At 43.5% G+C, this 21,470-nt stretch overlaps 1 protein-coding gene across 1 annotated transcript in view; it reads right to left on the reverse strand.

The window, feature by feature from the left end:
- CXCL12 (C-X-C motif chemokine ligand 12) overlaps positions 1–21,470 on the reverse strand; it is a 51,146-nt gene that overhangs the window by 16,239 nt on the left and 13,437 nt on the right. Inside the window, exons 2-3 of the mRNA XM_030203176.1 lie at positions 14,679–14,802; positions 2,638–2,724 (exon numbers count right to left, since the gene is read on the reverse strand). Coding sequence (XP_030059036.1) covers positions 2,638–2,724; positions 14,679–14,802 — 211 coding nt within the window. The remainder of the gene's footprint in view (positions 1–2,637; positions 2,725–14,678; positions 14,803–21,470) is intronic.

Here is a 21,470-nt window from a genome sequence, read left to right on the forward strand (position 1 = left end):
TGCTGCACCTGGGGGGGAACGGACGCCGCCGCACCCGGTGGTGGGGAGTGTGCAACGGCAATCTGCCCCAGGTAGCAGCCGACCAAGGATCACCACTGCACTGCCAATTACCACCCGGTTAGCTCCATGTGGTAGAAAATAGAAATTATTTTCTGATGCGCGTTTTGGACGCATGTCAAAATTCAAATTACCACCCGGGGCACCCAGTAGCCGGGCGGTAGTTCTAATTTGACGCATGTTGTACACACATAGGTGTCTACACATCTTGGTAAAAGGGCCAGTCCAAAGCACCCTTTATAGAATAGTGTTGTGCATCAAATTTTCGATGCCATTTATATAATCTGGCTCTTTGTATAAATGCCTAGAATACTAGCATTTACCCCTTAATTCTATAAAGGTCTTCGCCAAAAATTGCATGTGCAAATTTATGAGGGAAGGAGGGGGGAATGGGACTTGATATACTGCTTTTCTGAGGTTTTTTTGCAACTACATTCAAAGCGGTTTACATATATTCAGGTACTTATTTTGTATCAGGGGCAATGGAGGGTTAAGTGACTTGCCCAGAGTCACAAGGAGCTGCAGTGGGAATCGAACTCAGTTCCCCAGGATCAAAGTCCACCGCATTAATCACTAGGCTACTCCTCTGCTCCTAATGAGCCAATTAGTGTCAATAATTGGCTTTTTAACAAGCAATTATTGGCACTAATTAGATTTAATTGGGACCAAGGTGAGTAAGGTTAAATGCAGAATCAGCACCTAAAAAGGGGACATGGAAATGGGAGGGCTGGAGATGTTTCAGTGTAAAACGGGGGCGTGCTTTAGAGTTACATGTGGAATTACAGAATAATGGTGTTCAGCGCATAAATTGAGGCACAGGTATTTGCAGCACATTTTTGTTGGTGCATATGGCCACGTCTAAATTTGCACATGACTCTCTGCTTAAGCATAAACTGCCGATTACCACAAGGTAAGCGCCAAGAGGCAGAAAATTGAAAATATTTCCTACCACGTGTTTTGGGCACATGTCAAAAATGGAATTACCACCCAGGGCACGCGGTAGCCGGGCGGTAGTTCCAATTTGGCACGTGTTGGATGCACGTAGACGCCTACATGCCTTAGTAAAAGGGCCTCTAAGTATCTTGCACAAATGGCAAAGACACTAAAACAGCATCATTGGACTCTGTAAACAGACACCTTGAAAAATGGCAAAAGCAGAAGCACGTGAAATTTAGATTTTATGGAAAGACATGAGGGGTCCTTTTACTAAGCCATGGTAAAATGCGGCGTGTGGTAGTGTGGGTGCGTGCTCTGGGCTATTTTGTACAGCTGCTGGGGGGGGGGAGGCCTTTTAAATGGGGGCAGTAAATGGCCATGTGCTAAAATTGCAAGTAGCGTGTGACTATTTACTGCCTGAGCCCTTACTGTCACCCACTGACCTAGTGGTAAGAGCTCACACGCTACATGCATAGTATTCATGCAGCACACACCAAGGTGACTGCACTGCCGATTACCACCAGAAATGCCCCCACGGTAGAAAATAGAAAAAATATTTTCTACTGCAGGAAACAGTGCGAGCCAACTTTGAAATTACCGCCAGATGGGCATGCTAACCGGGCAGTAGTGCCCCTGAGTGTTGAAATTCAAATGCCTTTGACCAAACTCTCCCTCCCACTTTCAGCTGCATGGCTGCCCAATATCTAGAGCAGAAGCGAAGCATTGCTGAGTGTTGCTGTTATATGTTTAAGAATTGTATGAAAAGGTCATGAGTGAAGGAAATAGCAGGCACAAAGTTTTATTATTTTTAGTGTCCTAGTTGGAACTTTAATTAATTCCAGTTAGTGAGCAATTGAGTCAAGACCTCTCGCATGGCTCTGATTTGAAAGCTATGTTTCCACTTTACTGACATTCTGTGCTCTTCTCCCATTAACAGTGACATGTCACATACCCTGTCTAAATAGAAACAGTGAGCGACTCATATTAACTGAAGTGAAACTCTGTGGCAGTGTCACCGAGAGGCATCTTCAAAATACAATGAGGCTGCTGTGTTGGGGACTCCTTCTTCTAATGAAACGTGCCTTGGTGTAAGTTATTAACACAGCAGATGGAGACCCAGAATGTTAAAGTTATCACTATAGAGTATTTCTGATTATTTTTGTGGGTCTGATTTATCAACTGCTGCGTGGTAACTTCAGCTGCAGTCCTATTATAGCATGTGTCAGATGATGCAAAGACATTTCCATCTGACTTTCAAATGTATTTTAGATGTCCCACCTAAGAGTGCAAATACCTCCAAGAATTGGCATAGGTAGATACAAAACAAGTGTTTAAGAACTGCAAAATTATAATACACTAAGATTTTTTTTAACTACATTTATAAGAGACTACATAATTTCATTGAAAAATTATGAAAGAAATTTGAAGGTTTCCCTCAACTCCCAATGTACCTTTTTATAACAAACCATATTGCAATGTGCTTATTGTTTGATCAATAAGGCTCTTTCTGTCCGTACAATGGGATCTGGAATCACAGTTTAACTTTCATCTCTTACTTTGTCCATAATGCAAAAGGACACCCCTTACGCAAAGCCCTCTCATTTGCTCTGCGCTTTTAGCTGTATGTCCTGTGATCTTTCTTACTTGCTTAAAGCCTTCTCCAGGTATTCCTGAATCCACTTTAACTTGGGATCAAGGCAAACTTGCTTATTGTTCTGCTTCAGTCTTGCCCTGTGGGTGAAAACACAAAATAGGTAAAATATAAGTAAGAATGCTTTCTTACCCAGGACGACTGTGTTCACCTTTTATATAGCTTTTTACCATTCGCTGGCCATTGTGAGGATCATTTATCATAGATTTACACCAGTTCAAACTTTTTCTTAGCAATAAAGCCAAGCAGGGCATTTGCAATGGCTTGTTTTATCTCCATTATAATACATATAATAACACAGGGCAAGAATTAATAAATACACTTTTTTTAAAGGGCAGAACAAGTCTTAAACATTGTGTAACAGAATTTAACAAAATGCTTAACACTGCTCCAGATCCCCTTTTGCACTTTACTGCTACTGCATAGTGGAGATAAATCACTCCATAATGAGGGCAATTCTATAATTGCTTATAATTAGGCACCAGAGGGCACCTGGTATAAGCCCATTCTATACATAATAACATAGTAAATGATGGCAGATAAAGACCTGAACAGTCCATCCAGTCTGCCCAACAAGATAAACTCATTATGTAATACTTTATATGTATACCCGAGTTTGATTTGTCCCTGCCTTTCTCAGGGCACAGACCGTAAAAGTCTGCCCAGCACTGTTCCTGTACTAAAAGTTCTGAAGCTAACGTCGACAGAAGCATAGGTGCCCCCTTTTCCTTATAGAATACTAGTGTAGCTGCCTAAATATGCAATTAAAAGACAGGTGCTAGCACTTATGGAACCCTTAGAGCTGGTGTAGATGTTATTGCTTAAATGCCACACATATACACATAACTTGTAGCATTCTAGAAGTTACACATGTGTGAGACCCGCCCATGCTCCACCCAAGCGTTCAGTGCCGTTGCAAATATATGCTATGAGAGTTAAGTGGATATTTATAGAATAGCGATTATTCATAATTTTGGCAGTTATGTGCATATGTGCACACATGCACATGCAAATGCCATTATTTTAAACATGCATATAATTAGCATATACATGTTTGTGTCTATGTTATAACATTACCCCCAATGGATGCAATTCTGTAATGGGTGCTAAACGTTAGGTGCCAAGATAAATGTGGCCACCAAGATTCTGTTACCAAATCCTATTGTTAGGCAGGGGTGGAATGACCATATGGCAACTGTGCAGTGCCCAAGGGCCCATAGGCTTTCTCTCTCTCCCTTGCAAACTACAGCCTCCCTGAGCCTCAGTGGGCACTTCCTGGTTCCACCTTGAAGGGCCCTGGTGGTCTAGCAGCCTCTTCAGGGGCAGGAAAGAATCCTACTTTTCCTGTCCACGGCTGCTACTCTGCCCAGTGCCACCACATTTTCAAAATGGCTGCTGAAACTTCCCTATGGCAGTCTCACAGAAAGCCTTGGCAGTCATTTTGAAAACACAGCAATGCTGGGCAGACTCTTCCAAGCAGCAGCAGCAGTGGGCAGGAAAAAGTAGGGTCTTTCCTGCCCCTGAAGAGGCCACTAGAGCATCAGGGACCTTCAGGGTAGGCCCAAAGAGGGTGCAGTAGTGTGCATGGGGGCAGGGTGGCGGTGTGCAGATTGGAGGTGTGGGCAGTGGATGAGGGTGCAAGCAGCAGATGGGGGGGCCCAGACAGCGGATGGGAGGCCCAATGTCCCTCACTGCCTGGGAACCTAGAGCACTGTCAGTCCGCCCCTGATGTTTGATATATCTATTTAGGCTCGTGCCCCTCCCCTCCCATATATACACCCCTTGCAATTACATGCTAAGTATGCTGTGTGCCAATGTTATAGAATGCCGCAGAGTGCACAGCTAATGTGTGTAAAACCTATGCACATAATTGACACCTAACTGTAAGTACCAAAGTTATAGAATGAGGGGGAACATATACGATGATGAGTACTTATAGACCGCTTCTTTCCCTAAATTTAGGTTCAGAGCGGGATAACAATTACCATACAAAAAAATGTACAATCTATATCTGACAATAACAATTAATAATAACATAAACAGAAAAGTGACAATAATCTGATAACAAAAATTTTAAAAACAATGTGACTTCATCTGTTTACAAAAGGTTTATAAAAGTCTAGAAACACGCCCAAAGAAACACACTTGAAATTGTCTCTAGACTCACTGTCTTTTCATGTATGGTGTACAGAGCTGCGTATGCCTTATAGCGCTATAGAAGTGATAATTAGCAGTAGTAGTAGTAGACTCATAACACCTAATCTGTAGTCCGGAGAAACACGGACTAAGTGTCATGAGTCTAAAGATCATTTCAAATGTGTTTGTTTGGGCGTGTGGTGCTAGTTACAGTGCTTCCCGCCTTTTTTGTGTACTACTATAGCACATAAGACTAGAAATACAGGAAGTGACACCGATAGACTCAGCCACACAATACAGGAAGACTCCTGAGGAAGGCCATTGAACCGAAACACGATCGTGTTGAGTTGTTATTGCTGATTAATAAACTTTCAAGACCATACAGCGTCATCAGATTTTTAAAGCAGTGTGCATTACACATAAAAATGCCTGTTCTAAATTGCCCCACTTAAGATGGAGGTAAGCTTATCCGTATACAGCCTGTCTATGCATCAGTTTACCCACAGTTTGAGAAGGTGCTATGGAAGATGGAGTTGTACTTATATACATAATTTTCAAAACTCATGCATAAGCATGTAATTTAAATCAGTGTGTACAAACATAAAAATAGCTTCCCTGGGTAATTTTCAAATCAGGAGTATGCACATATTTTGTTTGTTTAAATCCATCCACATTCACACAGAGAAAAGTATGCATGCTGTTATATTTATAATCTGTAAACATTCCTGTGAATCCAAACCAATACAAGGAAATCCAAATTTACAATGGAATAAATCTGTAGACTGACAGAGGAGGTAGCGTAGACAAAATTCATTTGGGAAAGAGACCTAGTTTTGAAATTTGCAGAAGTCCATCAGAATGAACATTCACCACAGGCGTGAAATTGGAGCACGCTGGGCCATTTTTTTACTGCAGCTGGGAAAAAAACGCTTTTTTTAATTGGGGCAGTAAATGGCCGTGTGCTAAAATGAAAAGTAGCACATGGCTATTTACTGCCTGAGCCCTTACCGCCACCCATTGACCTAGCCGTAAGGGCTCACGCGCTACTTGCACAGTAATCATGCAGCGCGCGCTAATGTGGCCACACTGCCAATTACTGCCAGGAACACCCCCCATGGGAAACAGAGCACGCCAACTTCAAAATTAACACCTGGTGCCCTTGGTAGTGTCAATTTGATGCGTGCTACCTGCACATTAGCCCTATTGCACCTTAGTAAAAGGACCCCCAGTAGTTTCTCCTACATAAGCACACAATTATGGAATGCATTACCAAAAGCCTTGAAAATGACATACAACTACCTAAACTTCCGGAAATCACTAAAGACTAACCTGTTCCAAAAGGCATACCCTACCGAGCCAACTTAAATGCCTGAACTCTGCTATACAACAAAACTCAAGTACGTAATGGACATTACTCAACTCTTCCGTTGTACGACTCCCTAATGTGACAGTGCTACATGAACTCTATCCTATCACAGCATTACCTTGTATTTGTTCACCAGAGACTTCAAAGCCTCTCCGGTACTATGTAAGCCACATTGAGCCTGCAAATAGGTGGGAAAATGTGGGATACAAATGTAACAAATAAATAAATAATATACAAGTACAACTGTGTGTCCCACCCATGCTCTGCCCATGTGTATACCTACCTTCAAACAATGCACCATCTCATTAGATGCCATTTTATAGAATAGTGTGTTGCCTAAATATTGGCACTTCCATGTGTATTGCACATATACACACACATATGTGCCAATATTCTGTTTACTGATGTGCATTTCTGGAACCTAACTGTTGGTTCTCTCCTTATATAATTACCTTCCACAGCTGCACAAACTCAATTTAACAAGCCCCAACCTAGGAATTGATGAGCAAGTTCCCTCTGCAGCTCCGTGTGACCCTCGGCAAGTCACTAAGGGGCCCCTTGTACAAAGGCACGGTAGGCTCTACACGCATGCAGCAAGCACCAAAATGAGATTACCACAGGCTAGCACACCCACCTGATGGTCATTTTGGATTTGGAGTGTGCCCATAATTCCGGGACAAATTATTTTTTTATTTCCTACCGTGCATGGTCTTTCCTGTGTTAATAAGAAGTTGGCGCATGCCAACTGGTCACTGCACATGTAGTGCGTGAGCCCTTACTGCTAGGTCAATGGGTTGCAGTAAGGTCTGAGGTCGAAAACGGATGCTCGCTGGTTTCAATTTTAGCTCACATCCATTTTCTGGCCCCTTAAAAAAGGGCCCTTTTTCCTAGATGTGGAAAAATGGCCCAGTGCGTGCCCAAAAGACCTGCTCGCACTACCGCAGGCCACTTTTTACTGCAGCTTAGCAAAAGGATCCCTTTACCCTCCATTTCCCCAGGTACAACAGTAATACAATGTACCACTTAAACTGTGAGCCCACTAGAGACAGACCCAGTACTTGTAAAATGAAACTGTAAACCACTTAGTCCTAAGCAGTATATAAATACTGAAATGACATAAAGTTCTAATGCACATTAAAAACACGCAAAATTGATAAAAATTCCAAAAACAAAATCTGAAAATGTTTTGCCTGCACACATTCCTGTCATTAAGACAGAGGCTCTGGAAGAGTGTCAGAGAAAGTAACCTCGCTGGTGTTTAAAACCACCTCAAAAATTCAAAAAAATCAGAGTAATCCAGCTCAGTTCTTTAAGGGGGTCTTTACTAAGGTGCGCTGGCGTTTTTAGCACATGCTAAAAATAGTCGTGCACTAAACGCTAAAGACGCCAATGTATTCCTATGGGTATCTTTAGCATTTAGCGTGCGCCTATTTTTAACGTGCACTAAAAACACCAGCCTGCCTAAGTAAAAGATCCCTTATTTGCTTTCCTGTGGATATCCAGTTTTGTCAAATTTGGCATTCAAGTGGAGGTACTTTTAAGAGTAGGCTGCCGCAGCATTCAAACTGGCTGTCTCTACTTTACATTCTGCTTTTTGTAGACCCAGACCTATCTTCTTCACAAAGAAAATTTTTGACATTAATAAGTTTGAAATACTATCTGCCTCTTTTACTTAATTGCAAGCCTCCTGAAAATTTCTATTTTACCTCAATTGCCCTGAATTTGTGGAATGGCTTCCCTTCAAAACTTCATCTAGAACAAAAACACTCGTACCTTAAATTTCATAAACTATTGAAAACATGTTATTTCATGAAAACTTTCTGATTTTAAACTATTCTTTTGTAGATTTGATTATAGTATGTTACTATAGATTTTGGCTCATATTAGCTTTCCATTTTTAATTTACTTTTTTTTGTGACCTATTCTGAGCTAATGATTGCAAATGTATATGATAATGATGATGATTACTTTGCAAGTTGGACATTCCCTTTTTTGCCTGGATGACCTATGCAAAACTGCAACTTTATATATATATTACTAATTAATATAACAATTTTAGGTCCCTGTTTACCAAGGTGCGCTGTTTTTAGCGTATGCTAAAAATTAGCATGCGCTAATAGCATTTAGCACGCACTAATCATTAGCACGCTAGCTTGCCTATAGCATGGCTTAGTAAACATGTTCCTTAATGTAAGTACAATGTGATTTTTTAAAATTTCTTTTCTTTCTCCATTTCTACCCTTTTCTTTTATTGCATTATAAAACACTTTGGCAGTAAATCAAGTGGAAATAATAAATAAATAATAAATTAATTCTAACCAAATTCTTCTTAGGAAAGAATTGTCTAAATGGACACCAACAGCCTGAAGCTAATATTATCCATCAATCTAGTAAATATTAATAAGGACTGTACTATATTTTGGAAATAACTGGTGTTTGTCCAGTTTTCTGGGTATCTGTTCTAAACTGAAATATAGGAAGTTATCAAGTATTGTTACTTAACAGAAAGGGCTTTTATATGCTCAATAAGTTTCAGATTACAGTATCAAACTATGCCAAGTCCAACCACTTGAAACAGTTTTGACCTACCACAGACTCCAGACTGCAAAACAGATTTATATGTCTACTTAATTAGATAAAAACTGTGAGGTCTGCATGATCCTGTTCTCTGTCAGCTCATTTCTAATGTACATTAGTGTGAATATGAATTGCAAATAAATTTAAAGAAGCAAAATGTTCTGCTCATGGGTACAGTCCGTTCTCACTATTCGCTGGAGTTAGGTTCCTAGAAAAGCCCGTGAATACCGAAAATGCGAAACAGAACCATTGATCCAATGGGAAAAGGGGGGTTAGGTTCCTGTGTGACCCTATTAGATAGGAAAAGTGTACAGTGAACACCATAAACTCATAATTTCATGTAGCCTTCTTGTAAAAATCAGCTTATTTATTATACTGTGCATTTTATAAATGTATTTTATACACTATTTTCTGTGAAAGTACAGTATATGTACAATACTCACACACAGTGTAACAATACTCACGCATGGCTTTATGAATAATTTTTTCCTCATGGAAACACATTTTAATTTGCACTTGCACTACACTGTGCATGGCCGCGAATAAGTGAAAATGCCCGTGAATAGCGAAAATGGGTTACACTTTTTTATCGCGAATAAGTGAATCCGTGAATACCGAATGCTCAGATAGCAAAAACACACTGAGGGGCATAATCGAACGGGGACGACCATCTCTAAGGGTGTCCATCTCTAAGGATGTTCCGCTGAAGGGGCGGGGAAACCCGTATTATCAAAACAAGATGGACGTCCATCTTTCGTTTCGATAATACAGTCGGGGATGCCCAAATCTCAACATTTAGGTCGACCTTAGAGATGGTCGACCTAAATGTTGAGATGGTCAGCCTTAGAGATGGTCATCCCCGGTTTTCGGTCATAATGGAAACCGAAGACGCCCATCTCAAAAATTACCAAATCCAAGCCCTTTGGTCATGGGAGGAGCCAGCATTCGTAGTGCACTGGTCCTCCTCACATGCCAGGACACCAACCGGGTACCCTAGGGGCACTGCAGTAGACTTCAGAAATTGCTCCCAGGTGCATAGCTCCCTTACCTTCGGTGCTGAGCCCCCCAAAACCCACTCCCCACAACTGTACACCACTACCAAAGCCCTTATGGATTGAAGGGGGGGGGGCACCTACATGTGGGTACAGTGGGTTTCGGGTGGGTTTTGGAGGGTTCACATTTACCAACACAAGTGTAACAGTTAGGGGGGATAGGCCTGAGTCTGCCTGCCTGAAGTGCACTGCACCCACTAAAACTGCTCCAGGGACCTGCATACTGCTGTCATGCAGCTGGGTATGATATTTGAGGCTTGAAAAAATATTTTTTTTAAAATTTTTTTAGGGTGGGAGGGGATTGGTGACCACTGGGGGAGTCACGGGAGGTCATCCCTGATTCCCTCTGGTGGTCATCTGGTAAGTTTGGGCACCTTTTTGAGGCTTGGTTGTGAAAAAAAATGGACCAAGTAAAGTCGACCAAATGCTCATCAGGAACGCCCTTCTTTTTTCCATTATCGGCCGAGGACGCCCATCTGTTAACCACGCGCCCGTCCCGCCTTCAGTACACTGCCCATGAACTTTGGTCGTCCCCACGACGGAAAGCAGTTGAGGACGCAAAAAATCGGCTTTCGATTATGCCGATTTGGGCGACCTCGGGAGAAGGACACCCATCTCCCGATTTGTGTCGGAAGATGGGCGTCCTTCCCTTTCGAAAATAAGCTAGACTGTATATCACTAGAGACTGGAAAATAAAAAAAAAATAAAATCAAGGAAATAAAATGGAAGCTTATATGATTACTGAGAACTGAACAAAGAAGACAGCAATCTAGTGGCATACATTTAAGTACAGTCTACGGATAACTAACAGAGGTTTTCATTTAATACTGGACTGAACTAAGGAGATACTGAAGTGCAGCGGCGCAGCTAGCATACATGACACCCGGGGCCGACCTTTTTTTAACACCCCCCCCCCCCCCCCCATGAAAAAATTATTTTTAGCAATAATCATGGGGCTGATGTTATAACAAGGTGCCTATGTGAAAAGTCCAAAAAAAGTTCCTATTTAAATTAATAATAATAGTAATCGGAAATGCAATAAAATAAAAATAAAGACAATCAAAACCAGAATTCCATTCAAAATCACCATATATCAATAGCACCTTCATATATAGATAGCCTATCTAAGAAGACATACACAGGACCTGAAATCCCCGTCCTTATTTCCTGTGCATAAACAGCAGGAATCCCTAACCCTGTTCCTTCTCTTCCCCACTGCTCAGTGCACTGCTCCTCTCACCTGATACTGCTTCCCCCCCCCCCCCCCCCCCACACACCCGTTCCTTCACTCACCCTGGCCGCCCGGAAAGAGTAGGGATCCTTGAACAGCGCCCAGGTCCGCAGCTGCCAAGAGCGCCAGCAGCCACGAGGCCATTGTTCCCGCTTCCATGTTGTTCAGCGCCTCCTCGGCCTCACGGTGCTGCTGGTAGTTCATCCAGCATCAGGGCTCCACGTCCATCTCGTCGATGCCTCAAAAGGCCAGCTCCTCCTCCTCGAACAGCGTTGGCTCAACCCGCTGTGAGCGAGGCAGCAAACAGCAGTACGTCGCTGAAGACCGGAAGTGGAAGGTGTGCGACGGCCCCGCGAGTGTGGAATAAGTGGGGGAAGGGAACTCGACGGCGACACTGTGACACCCCCCCTACCAGTTGCACCCGGGGCGGACCACCGCCCCACCCTTGCTACCCCACTGCTGAAGTGGTGACCATTTGTAGTCAGAAACCACAAACCTATCTATATAGTTCTGCTTTTCTTGTCATGGAATTCCATATTTCCATCTAATCCACATAGGCTAGAAATTTGGCATTCTCATACCTCAATAGCAGATTGTTGATTTTAATCTTAGGAAAGTCCAATTTATGTAGCTTCTGTATACCTAAGAAATGTTAGCTGGCCAGAGGGCTCCCTCAAGTATATCTGGTATGTGAGGCTGCCAAACAACAGATAAGCATCACCCTCTAGTATGTATAAGGGTCATTCTTGTGAATAGACAGCATTAACCAATTTTCAATATATACAATAGTGGTATTCATTCTGTGGTCTGCTCTGCATGTACTGTATTACACACAGTTGGGCAAGCAAGATTATGAATAGGCAACTCAGTGAGGGCTATATTTTTTGCAATACAAGGCAGTGGGCTTCTGCATCATTTACAAGTCTTTAAGGGGCCCTTTTACTAAGCTGCTGTAAAAAGTGGCCTGCACTAGTTTGGATGCGTGAAATTAGCGCATGCTGGGACACTTTTTATCAAGGTAAGTAAAAAGGCCACCTATTTACTTGGCGGTAAGGGCTCACACGTTACTCATGCAGTAATCAGTCAGCACACAGCAATGTGGCCACACTGTTGATTACCACCAGGAATTCCCCCGTGGTAGAAAATAGAAAATTATGTTGTACCATGGGAAATAGCACATACCAACTTCTGAATTACTGCCAGGCACCCACTCTACCCTGGCAGTAATGTTGATTTAACGCATGCTACCCACGTGTTAGCCCTAGTCCGGCTTAGTAAAAAGGCCCCTAAGAGCACCCCCCCCCCCCGTGGAGTCTATATATGGAGCTCAAAACGGCATGTGGAAATATGGGTGCATGCCCAAATTCTACACTCATTTTAATTGAATAACGAACCAATTAGAACTGATAATTGGGTGCTAATAATCAATTATCAGTGCTAGTTGGCAACAATTCGATTTTGTGTGTGCATCTTGCTAGGCATATTCTATAAAGTTGCCTGTGTACATTTTAGTGTGTGGATCTGAAAAGGGGGGGGAGGGTGACCATAGGAGGGGCATGGGCAGGTCATGGGTATTCCAAGAATTTGTGCGCACTGTTACAGAAAATGGTCAATAAGCAGGGCTCCCGAGAGGGGACAGGGGGGACAAAATTCCCCGGGCCCGGGCCTCCAATGGGGGCCCGGCGCTGGGGTCAGGGCACCGGCACTGCAGTCCCCGGTCTCACCTGCCTGCCTCCTCGGCTCCGGGCCCCCCTGCATTCGAAGCAGCAGTCACAGATCGCCTCCCTTCGGGCCTTCCCTCCCTGTGTCCCGCCCTCACAGAAACTGAAAGTTACATCAGACGAGGGCGGGACAAAGGGATGGAAGGTAAGGTGAGGCCAGAGCTGAAGAGAAGCGATCTGCGACTGCCACTTTAAATGCAGGGGGCCCGGAGCTGAGGAGGCAGGCAGGTGAGACTGCGGACTGCAGCGGCAGGGGGAGCGATGGAGGCCGGCAGTGGCTGGGGAGCAATGGGGGGGGGGCAGCAGTGGCAGGGGGAGCGATGTGGGGTGGCGGCTGGGGGGGCGGGAGCGGGGCGGCTTTGCCCCGGGCCCGGCCTAGTCTCTTGGCGGCCCTGTCAATAATAGCCTAATTTAGGTTTCTGTTGGTGTAAGTCCTTGCACCTAAAAGTTAGGCATGGATCCCAGCACTAGGTGCTATCCTATAAACAGTGCCCAACTCAGAGCACCATTTAAAGAACAGTGCTCAGTGTTTTTTTTGTTTTTTGTTTTTTTGCCGATTTTTCAACGCCAGATATAGAATTTTGTCCACTGTGTGCAACAAGGGCTGGATTCAGTGAAATACAGACAATGGGAAAAATCAGCACTCAATGCTATTCTATAACGGGTACTCCAGGATTAGTGCCCTTTATAGAATAGTGCTTAGTGGGGATTCCTACGCCCAACTTTGAGTGTCAGACGTAAAACCTAGTATAAATCCTTGTTTGTAAGTTGGGCACAGATCCCTGGAATTCTAAAATACTGGGCACATTTTCTGAGAGCGCCCCTGACCCACCCATGCCCCTTGCATGGCCCCACACCCTTTTGGGTTGCACACTATAGGTTTGGGGTATCCAGGCTTATAGACAGGGGTGGCCTGACTATTAGGCCTCCTGAGGAGGGGGCCTCAGGTGGCACTCTTCAGGAGCAGCATCTCTCTCCTCTTCAGGGAGCAGCATCTCCCCCTTCGCTGCTTTTACCTAGTCACGTTCCAAACCCGGCAGTGGCAGCGATTCCCACATGCAGCCCTACCGCCAGCACCTGCCTCTTCCCTTTACACATTAAAATGGTCGCCTCTCTGATGTAACTTCCTGTTTCATCAGAGGCTCAGCAGCCACAGTAAAGGGAAGAGGCAGGTGCCGGCGGCAGGGCAGCATATGGGAATCACTGCTAACTGCCGGGTTTGGAACGTGACGAAGTAAACGCCGTAAATGGGCTGGAAGTAGGGAAGGGGCAGCATCTTGGTCTAAGAGGGGGAAGCATCTCGGCCTGGGGAGGGCGCCATCTTAGTTCCACCTCAGGCGACATCTTGCCTTGGGCCAACCCTGCTTATAGAATAGTGCCCAACCCTTAATTGGTGCCAATTAACATCAATAGTTGATTGTTCACATACAATTATTGATGTTAATTGGCTCATTAATCAATTAGGTTATTATTATTATTATTATTTATTACATTTGTACCCCACACTTTCCCACATACTGCAGGCTCAGTGCGGCTTACATTGTAAAAGAAAGCATCTTACATGGTAGAAAATAAAGCAAAACAAGAAAATGTAGGAAGAGTATTATAAACTGTGATGATCATAACTACTTACATAGTGAAAAAGCATGCATAGGTTGCATGCATATCTCTAGTTTACACCCAAGATTTGGCACAGATATTTGGACACCCTTTATAGAATCCAGGAGCTGATGCCCAGCTTCATCCAACATAGAGGTCTTATACAAAGGTGTGTTTGCATTTTTAGCACATGCTAAACACTAGAAAAGCCCATAGGAATATATGGACATCTCTAACCTTTAGCGCACACTTATTTTTAACACACGCTAAAAATGCTAGCGTGCCTTTGTAAAAGGACCCCATAATGCCTTATTGAAAATGGCTGTAACGTGTTCCATCCTCCCACACTTACACAATCTGAAGGGAACAGCTGGGAGTGGAGATGATTCTCAGGTGTTTGATACTGTTTCTTGACACACTGGTATTGCTCTCCACGAATCTGCAGGGGCATCGGTAATTCAAACTGACAGGTTTCTCTGGGGATAAAACAAAAAACAAACATAAGTGGCCCTGAAGCAGTCTGAGAGTGTTTTTCGGCTGGTCAGTTTAAAAACAAAGCTGATTGAAAAGAGCTATGTAATAATCCTGTGAAATGCAAACATATTCATTGGGCATTTCGACCTATTTTGAGTGTAGGAGACACAAGAATTGGACAGACATTTAATTCCAAGAAGTTTTGAACAGCTTAGAAAAAGGAGCCGCTCAATTGTTATGAAAACCCTGAGTAATTGCAAGACAAAGGCACTGATAGTGAGGCCACTTAACTGCAAATGTTTTTCCAGCCAAACATTTTGACCCGAGGCAAAATGGAAAACTTAAGTATTCCAAGGAAAAAAAAGCCCTAGAATAAGACCTTGTTTTCCAACTATCATTTGATCTGCGCCTATGGAGAAGAATCTTAGCAAGTAAATTTTAAAAGTTATTCCCCTGATTCTATAAACTTGAGTGCCCAAATTTAGGCTTAGAATGAGTGTGCAATTTATACAATAATATCAGCAGCATGCAGAGCTAAGTTTAATAACTGGCTGTTATTTGGCAATAACAGCCAATTATTGGCTTTAATCTATGTTAACTGGCACTAATTGACGCCAATTAGCAGTCGCACACACAAGTGCCCTTAATTGCTAGTCTATAATTTGTGCATGCAAATTCTATCACACAAAATTTATAAGGGGTGTGATGTGGGAGGGGCACGGGTGGATCGGGGTATGCTTAGGAGAGCAAGTTATAGAATACTCTGATGATCCCCTTTAGAGGCATCTATATAAATGTGACTGATATTGTAGCTTTGGATATGATAAACGTTGATTGTGGACAAGGTATTTTTCAACAAAGAATATTCCATTGATGAGTGTTTGGGACATTAAAATTTGAATAATCGAGAAAAGGCACTTACACCAGGCTTATTATTATTATTAGTAGCAGTAGTAGTATTAATAATTTGGATTTGCTCACACCTTTGGCATGGCGTAAGTGCTCGTGCCTAAAGTTAGGCACGAAACTGCGGACTTAGGACCCCATTTACTATGGTGTGCTAGCATTTTTAGCATGTGCTAAAAATTAGCGGGGCACTAACCATGTAGACGCCCATACGAATATTATGAGTTTCAATACAGTTAGCGCAAGATAAAACTTAACGCACACTAAAAACATTAGCACGCCTCTAATGCAGCTTAGTAAACAGGGCCACTGAGAGGGAGGGAAAATTCCCCAGGCCCAGCCTCAGCACCGGCAAACTTCATCTTGCTGCCTGCTTCCAGGTCTGTCCGCCCCTGCTCCCGTTTGCTAACCAGGACCCAGATGATTGCATTAGCACGATATTGACTCCTGGCATGGACAGAAGCAGGACAGAAAAAGAAGAGGAGTGGGGGAAAGTAGGCTCTTTCCAAACAAAGGAGGAGACGTATAATTAGATAAAAAATATATATTTATTATAAACAGGTTGAGTCAATTATCTAATTATACGTCTCCTCCTTTGTTTGGAAAGAGCCTACTTTCCCCCACTCCTCTTCTTTTTTGTGTATTTGTTTCGTGGGGATTGAGTGCACCTCTACACTCCCGTGTGGTAGTCTTTCGTACAGAAGCAAGAGAGGACAGACTGTAGGCTCGGGCACGAAGGAAGCGGCTTGCCAGTGCCAGGCCCGGGCCTGGGCCCCCCAATGGAGGCAATGACAGAAAGATAAAGGGCGAGCAGGCGGGAGTGGCGATGCGAGTGGGGGAGGCGATGCAAGTGGGGGGCAGCATAAGTGGAGGGGCGGCTTGCGGTGATCCAGTTCTGCCCCGGGCCCAGCTATGTCTCTCGGCAGCCCTGATTCTATAATGGCAGTTCTACCCATTACTGCCATTATAGATTTTGTGATTGGCGTGCATCAACCCAGCCCCTATATTTTGGCACTTTTTCTTGAATCTACCTCTATATGTGGCCATTGTATAAAGTGTACAACCCAAGCTTATTTCTCAGGAACATGTTTATAAATAAGAAAGAAAGACAGAAACCAAAATAATTATTAAATTAACTTATGACGTGATTCATAAATAACCCAGCTTGCTAAAGTGCAGTAAGATTTTACAGTTTCCATGTATTAACTGCCAAAATTACGCGCAGTAACTATAAAACCTCTGTGTTAACTAATGGGAGGGCTTCTAGCAGTTTCTCATGCAGCTAATGCACAGAAACATTTTAATGTGCTTTAACTGCTTTGAAGATAATACTATAGAGTTAGCTACATCTATTCAGGTGGCATTAACTGCACCACGTTATCTGCCATGCTAACAGATAACATACAGAAATTATCCCCATGTTGACCATCATGGACCAAATTCTGCATATGGCACAAAAAAAAAAAATGAGCACTGAGTGGTATTTTATAAATAGTGCTCCAAGTTGGGCATCATTTATAGAACAGCGCCCAACTTTTAGGTGTGAGGATTTACACCAACTGAAACCTGGTGTGAATCTTCATGTCTAAATTAGGTCTGGATCTTCCAAATTCTATAATACTGCGTGCATCTTTAGTGAACACCACTTACATGCCTATGCTCCTCCCATGGCCATGTCCCCTTTCTGGATCTGCAAACATCAATTTATACACGCATCTTTATAGAATAGCACCTAGCAAGATGTGCGTGTAAATTCTAATTGTTGTCAATTAGTGTCAATAATTGATTATAGGCTCATTACTCATTTAAATTGTTTGTGCAAATTGGGTTTGTGACCACATTTGCACAATTTTGAGTGCCATACATAGAATTTGGGAGACCCTACCCATACTCTGCCCATTCTCCACCTTGTAGCACAGTAGCTGCAACCATGAAATGAAGTGAGCTTGTGTGCCATGGACCCTGACGAAGTTATGGAAACTTTGGCCATTGTCGGCCATGTACTGCAGGAGGAGTCTGTGCATCCTCATAAGCTAAGTAGAGAGTTTGTTTGGCCTTTGTTTAAATAAAAATTTTGGGGAGGTTTTTTTTAGCCCATGATGACAGTAAGTACTTCTATAATTGATCAGCTCTGTTGCCAAGAAAGAGTCTGTTGAGGCTTTTCCTCCCTATTTTTAAAATACATTTTTAAATAATTGATAAAACTGATTTAAAAATTGGTAAAAAGTGAAAAAAATATAAGTTCAATAGTGCTCATTTGAAGAGGATTACTTTTGAGTTGTCTATGGCATAAGTTATCTCCGGGATTTCCCCCCCCCCCCCCCCCCCCAAATATTTTGTGTTCACGCACTAATGCTGCCATTTAGCACATGACCATTTTTACAATTACCACGAAAGCACTTACCGCAACCCATTTTTAGGTAGTAAGAACTCCTGTGGTATCTGTTTACTAACCAGTTGGCATGTGATAATGTAGACGCACTAACTGGTGCCCTCTCTCCACCCAGACGCACTTCTTCAAAACAATTAGAAAAATGATTTACAATGTGCACATTTCCAAGTTACTGCGGGATACCTGAGCGCATCCCACGGTTTGCACTTAACACAGTGTAGTAAAAGTACCCCTATGTTAGTAGTTATTCTATAAATGGGCATCTCCTTTCAGGCACCCTGTGGCTGCACAATGAGAGCCTCTTCTATAATGGCATCTGGACACCCAGACTGAATTATAGAATACGAGTGTATCTTGGTATTGATATACCTTACATTAAGGCACCCACCGTTAACCAGCCATAGACTTGGTAGAACTGTGGGCACCCAGTGCATAACTTACAGTATTCTGTTAGCTGTATGTGTAAGTAGCAGCACTGCCCACGCCCCTCCCATGCTCCACCCATGGGAACGCCTCCTTGCATTTTATGTGTTGTGCCACTTATGTGCACCCTTGAAAGTCCTTTAGTGTTTTGTTGTATACTCTCTCATGAAAGTGGCAGTATTCTGTACAATTATGCTCTCAAGTGGTGTATAAATGTGGGTGTCCTGTTAGAGAATTGCCCTTTTAAGGTGCAGGGCTGCCAAGAGACTAGGCCGGGCCCGGGGCAATGCCGCTCCGCCTCCGCCCCCCCCCCCCCTGCCGCTGGCGCACCCTGTCACTCCCCCCGCCACCCCCTTTGCTCCCCCCGCCGCTGCAGTCCGTGGTCTCACCTGCCTGCCTCCACGGCTCCGGGCCCCCTGCATTCAAGGCGGGAGTCGCAGATCACCTCTTTCTGGCCTTCCCTCCCTGTGTCCCGCCCTCGTCTGATGTAACTTCCGGTTTCCGCGAGGGCGGGACACAGGGAAGGAAGGCCTGAAGAGAGGCAATCTGTGACTGTTACTTTGAATGCAGGGGGCCTGGAGCCGAGGAGGCAGGCAGGTGAGACCAGGAACTGCAGCGCCGGCGGCCTGACCCCGGCGCCGGGCCCCCCTTGGAGGCCCGGGGAATTTTGTCCCCCCTGCCCCCCCCTCTCGGCAGCCCTGTTAAGGCGTTTCTGCTGCATTTTGTCTATGGAAAAATAGGTTTGGGAGTCAGACCCTGAGAGTTATACATACAATCATTCTTTAGTTTGCCTTGAAGTGATTTTATTTTGCAACATGTAGATGTTGCAGCTGACAGCTTTTTACTAGAGTTAGGTAATAATACATTTGTAACTAGCTTTGGAGAATTACACTCCTTTTCTCAGGTCAGCGCCAAAATAAATCCAAGTGGACTCAAATGGCAACCATATTATTTGTTTTGTAAATATTCATGTCTCTGTGCATTTCAGTTTAATTTGTTTTACTTGGTGCTTGTGAAGTTCTAACCTTGGCTGACAATAAAAGTGTACATTGTGATAAAGTGCAGGCTGCTGGATGAATTCTTCTCTTCAACAACCCTTATCTTTTTTTTTTCACTGATGTGTTAGAAAGTCTGCAACAGTTTACTAAGATTCTCTGTGTGATAGATTTATTGTGGCTTTCCGTGTTGAAATAAAATCAAAGCACTGGAGGGAGATGGGGAGGCAATGGGCCACTGAACCAGGTCACCCATCCTCAAGGACGGAGCTCCCATTACTCTTCAGCCTCTCCTTCAGCATTTTACACAGCCAGTCAAACATCCTGCCCCTCAATAAGTGCTGCTATTGTCATGGACAAAGATGGGCATTCCTTCATTGAGAAAAACCATGGATGATATATATATTAGCATGCCCAAAACCGAAGGATAGATAAGTATTGCCTACTGGGACAGACCAAAGGTCAATCAAGCCCAGCATCCTGTTTCCAACAGTGGCCAATCCAGGTCACAAATACCTGGCAAGATCCCAAAACAGTACAAAACATTTTATATTGCTTATCCCAGAAATAGTGGGTTTTCCCCAAGTCCAATTTAATATTGGTCTATGGACTTTTCCTTTAGAAAGCCGTCCAAACCTTTTTTAAACTCTGCTAAGTTAACCCCTTTACCATAAACTCTGGCAATGAATACCAGAGTTTAATTACACGTTGAGTGAAGAAAAGGTTTCTCCAATTCATTTTAAATTTACTACTTTGTAGCTTCATCGCATGCCCCCTAGTCCTAGTATTTTTGGAAAGCGTAAACAGACACTTCACGTCTACCCATTCAACTCCAGTCCACTGATTTAATTCAGCTAAACATCTTCAAACCTACAGAACTTGAATCTCAAAATAAATGTATACAGTGCAATAATACCTGAAAAGCAGTAACTTGTGTTCAGTATTAAAGAGGAAGAAAGAGTATATATATATATATATATACAGTGGGGGAAATAAGTATTTGATCCCTTGCTGATTTTGTAAGTTTGCCCACTGACAAAGACATGAGCAGCCCATAATTGAAGGGTAGGTTATTGGTAACAGTGAGAGATAGCACATCACAAATTAAATCCGGAAAATCACATTGTGGAAAGTATATGAATTTATTTGCATTCTGCAGAGGGAAATAAGTATTTGATCCCCCACCAACCAGTAAGAGATCTGGCCCCTACAGACCAGGTAGATGCTCCAAATCAACTCGTTACCTGCATGACAGACAGCTGTCGGCAATGGTCACCTGTATGAAAGACACCTGTCCACAGACTCAGTGAATCAGTCAGACTCTAACCTCTACAAAATGGCCAAGAGCAAGGAGCTGTCTAAGGATGTCAGGGACAAGATCATACACCTGCACAAGGCTGGAATGGGCTACAAAACCATCAGTAAGACGCTGGGCGAGAAGGAGACAACTGTTGGTGCCATAGTAAGAAAATGGAAGAAGTACAAAATGACTGTCAATCAACAAAGATCTGGGGCTCCACGCAAAATCTCACCTCGTGGGGTATCCTTGATCATGAGGAAGGTTAGAAATCAGCCTACAACTACAAGGGGGGAACTTGTCAATGATCTCAAGGCAGCTGGGACCACTGTCACCACGAAAACCATTGGTAACACATTACGACATAACGGATTGCAATCCTGCAGTGCCCGCAAGGTCCCCCTGCTCCGGAAGGCACATGTGACGGCCCGTCTGAAGTTTGCCAGTGAACACCTGGATGATGCCGAGAATGATTGGGAGAAGGTGCTGTGGTCAGATGAGACAAAAATTGAGCTCTTTGGCATGAACTCAACTCGCCGTGTTTGGAGGAAGAGAAATGCTGCCTATGACCCAAAGAACACCGTCCCCACTGTCAAGCATGGAGGTGGAAATGTTATGTTTTGGGGGTGTTTCTCTGCTAAGGGCACAGGACTACTT

Source organism: Microcaecilia unicolor, chromosome 5 (assembly GCF_901765095.1).
Source record: "Microcaecilia unicolor chromosome 5, aMicUni1.1, whole genome shotgun sequence".
Lineage (NCBI taxonomy): Eukaryota > Metazoa > Chordata > Amphibia > Gymnophiona > Siphonopidae > Microcaecilia > Microcaecilia unicolor.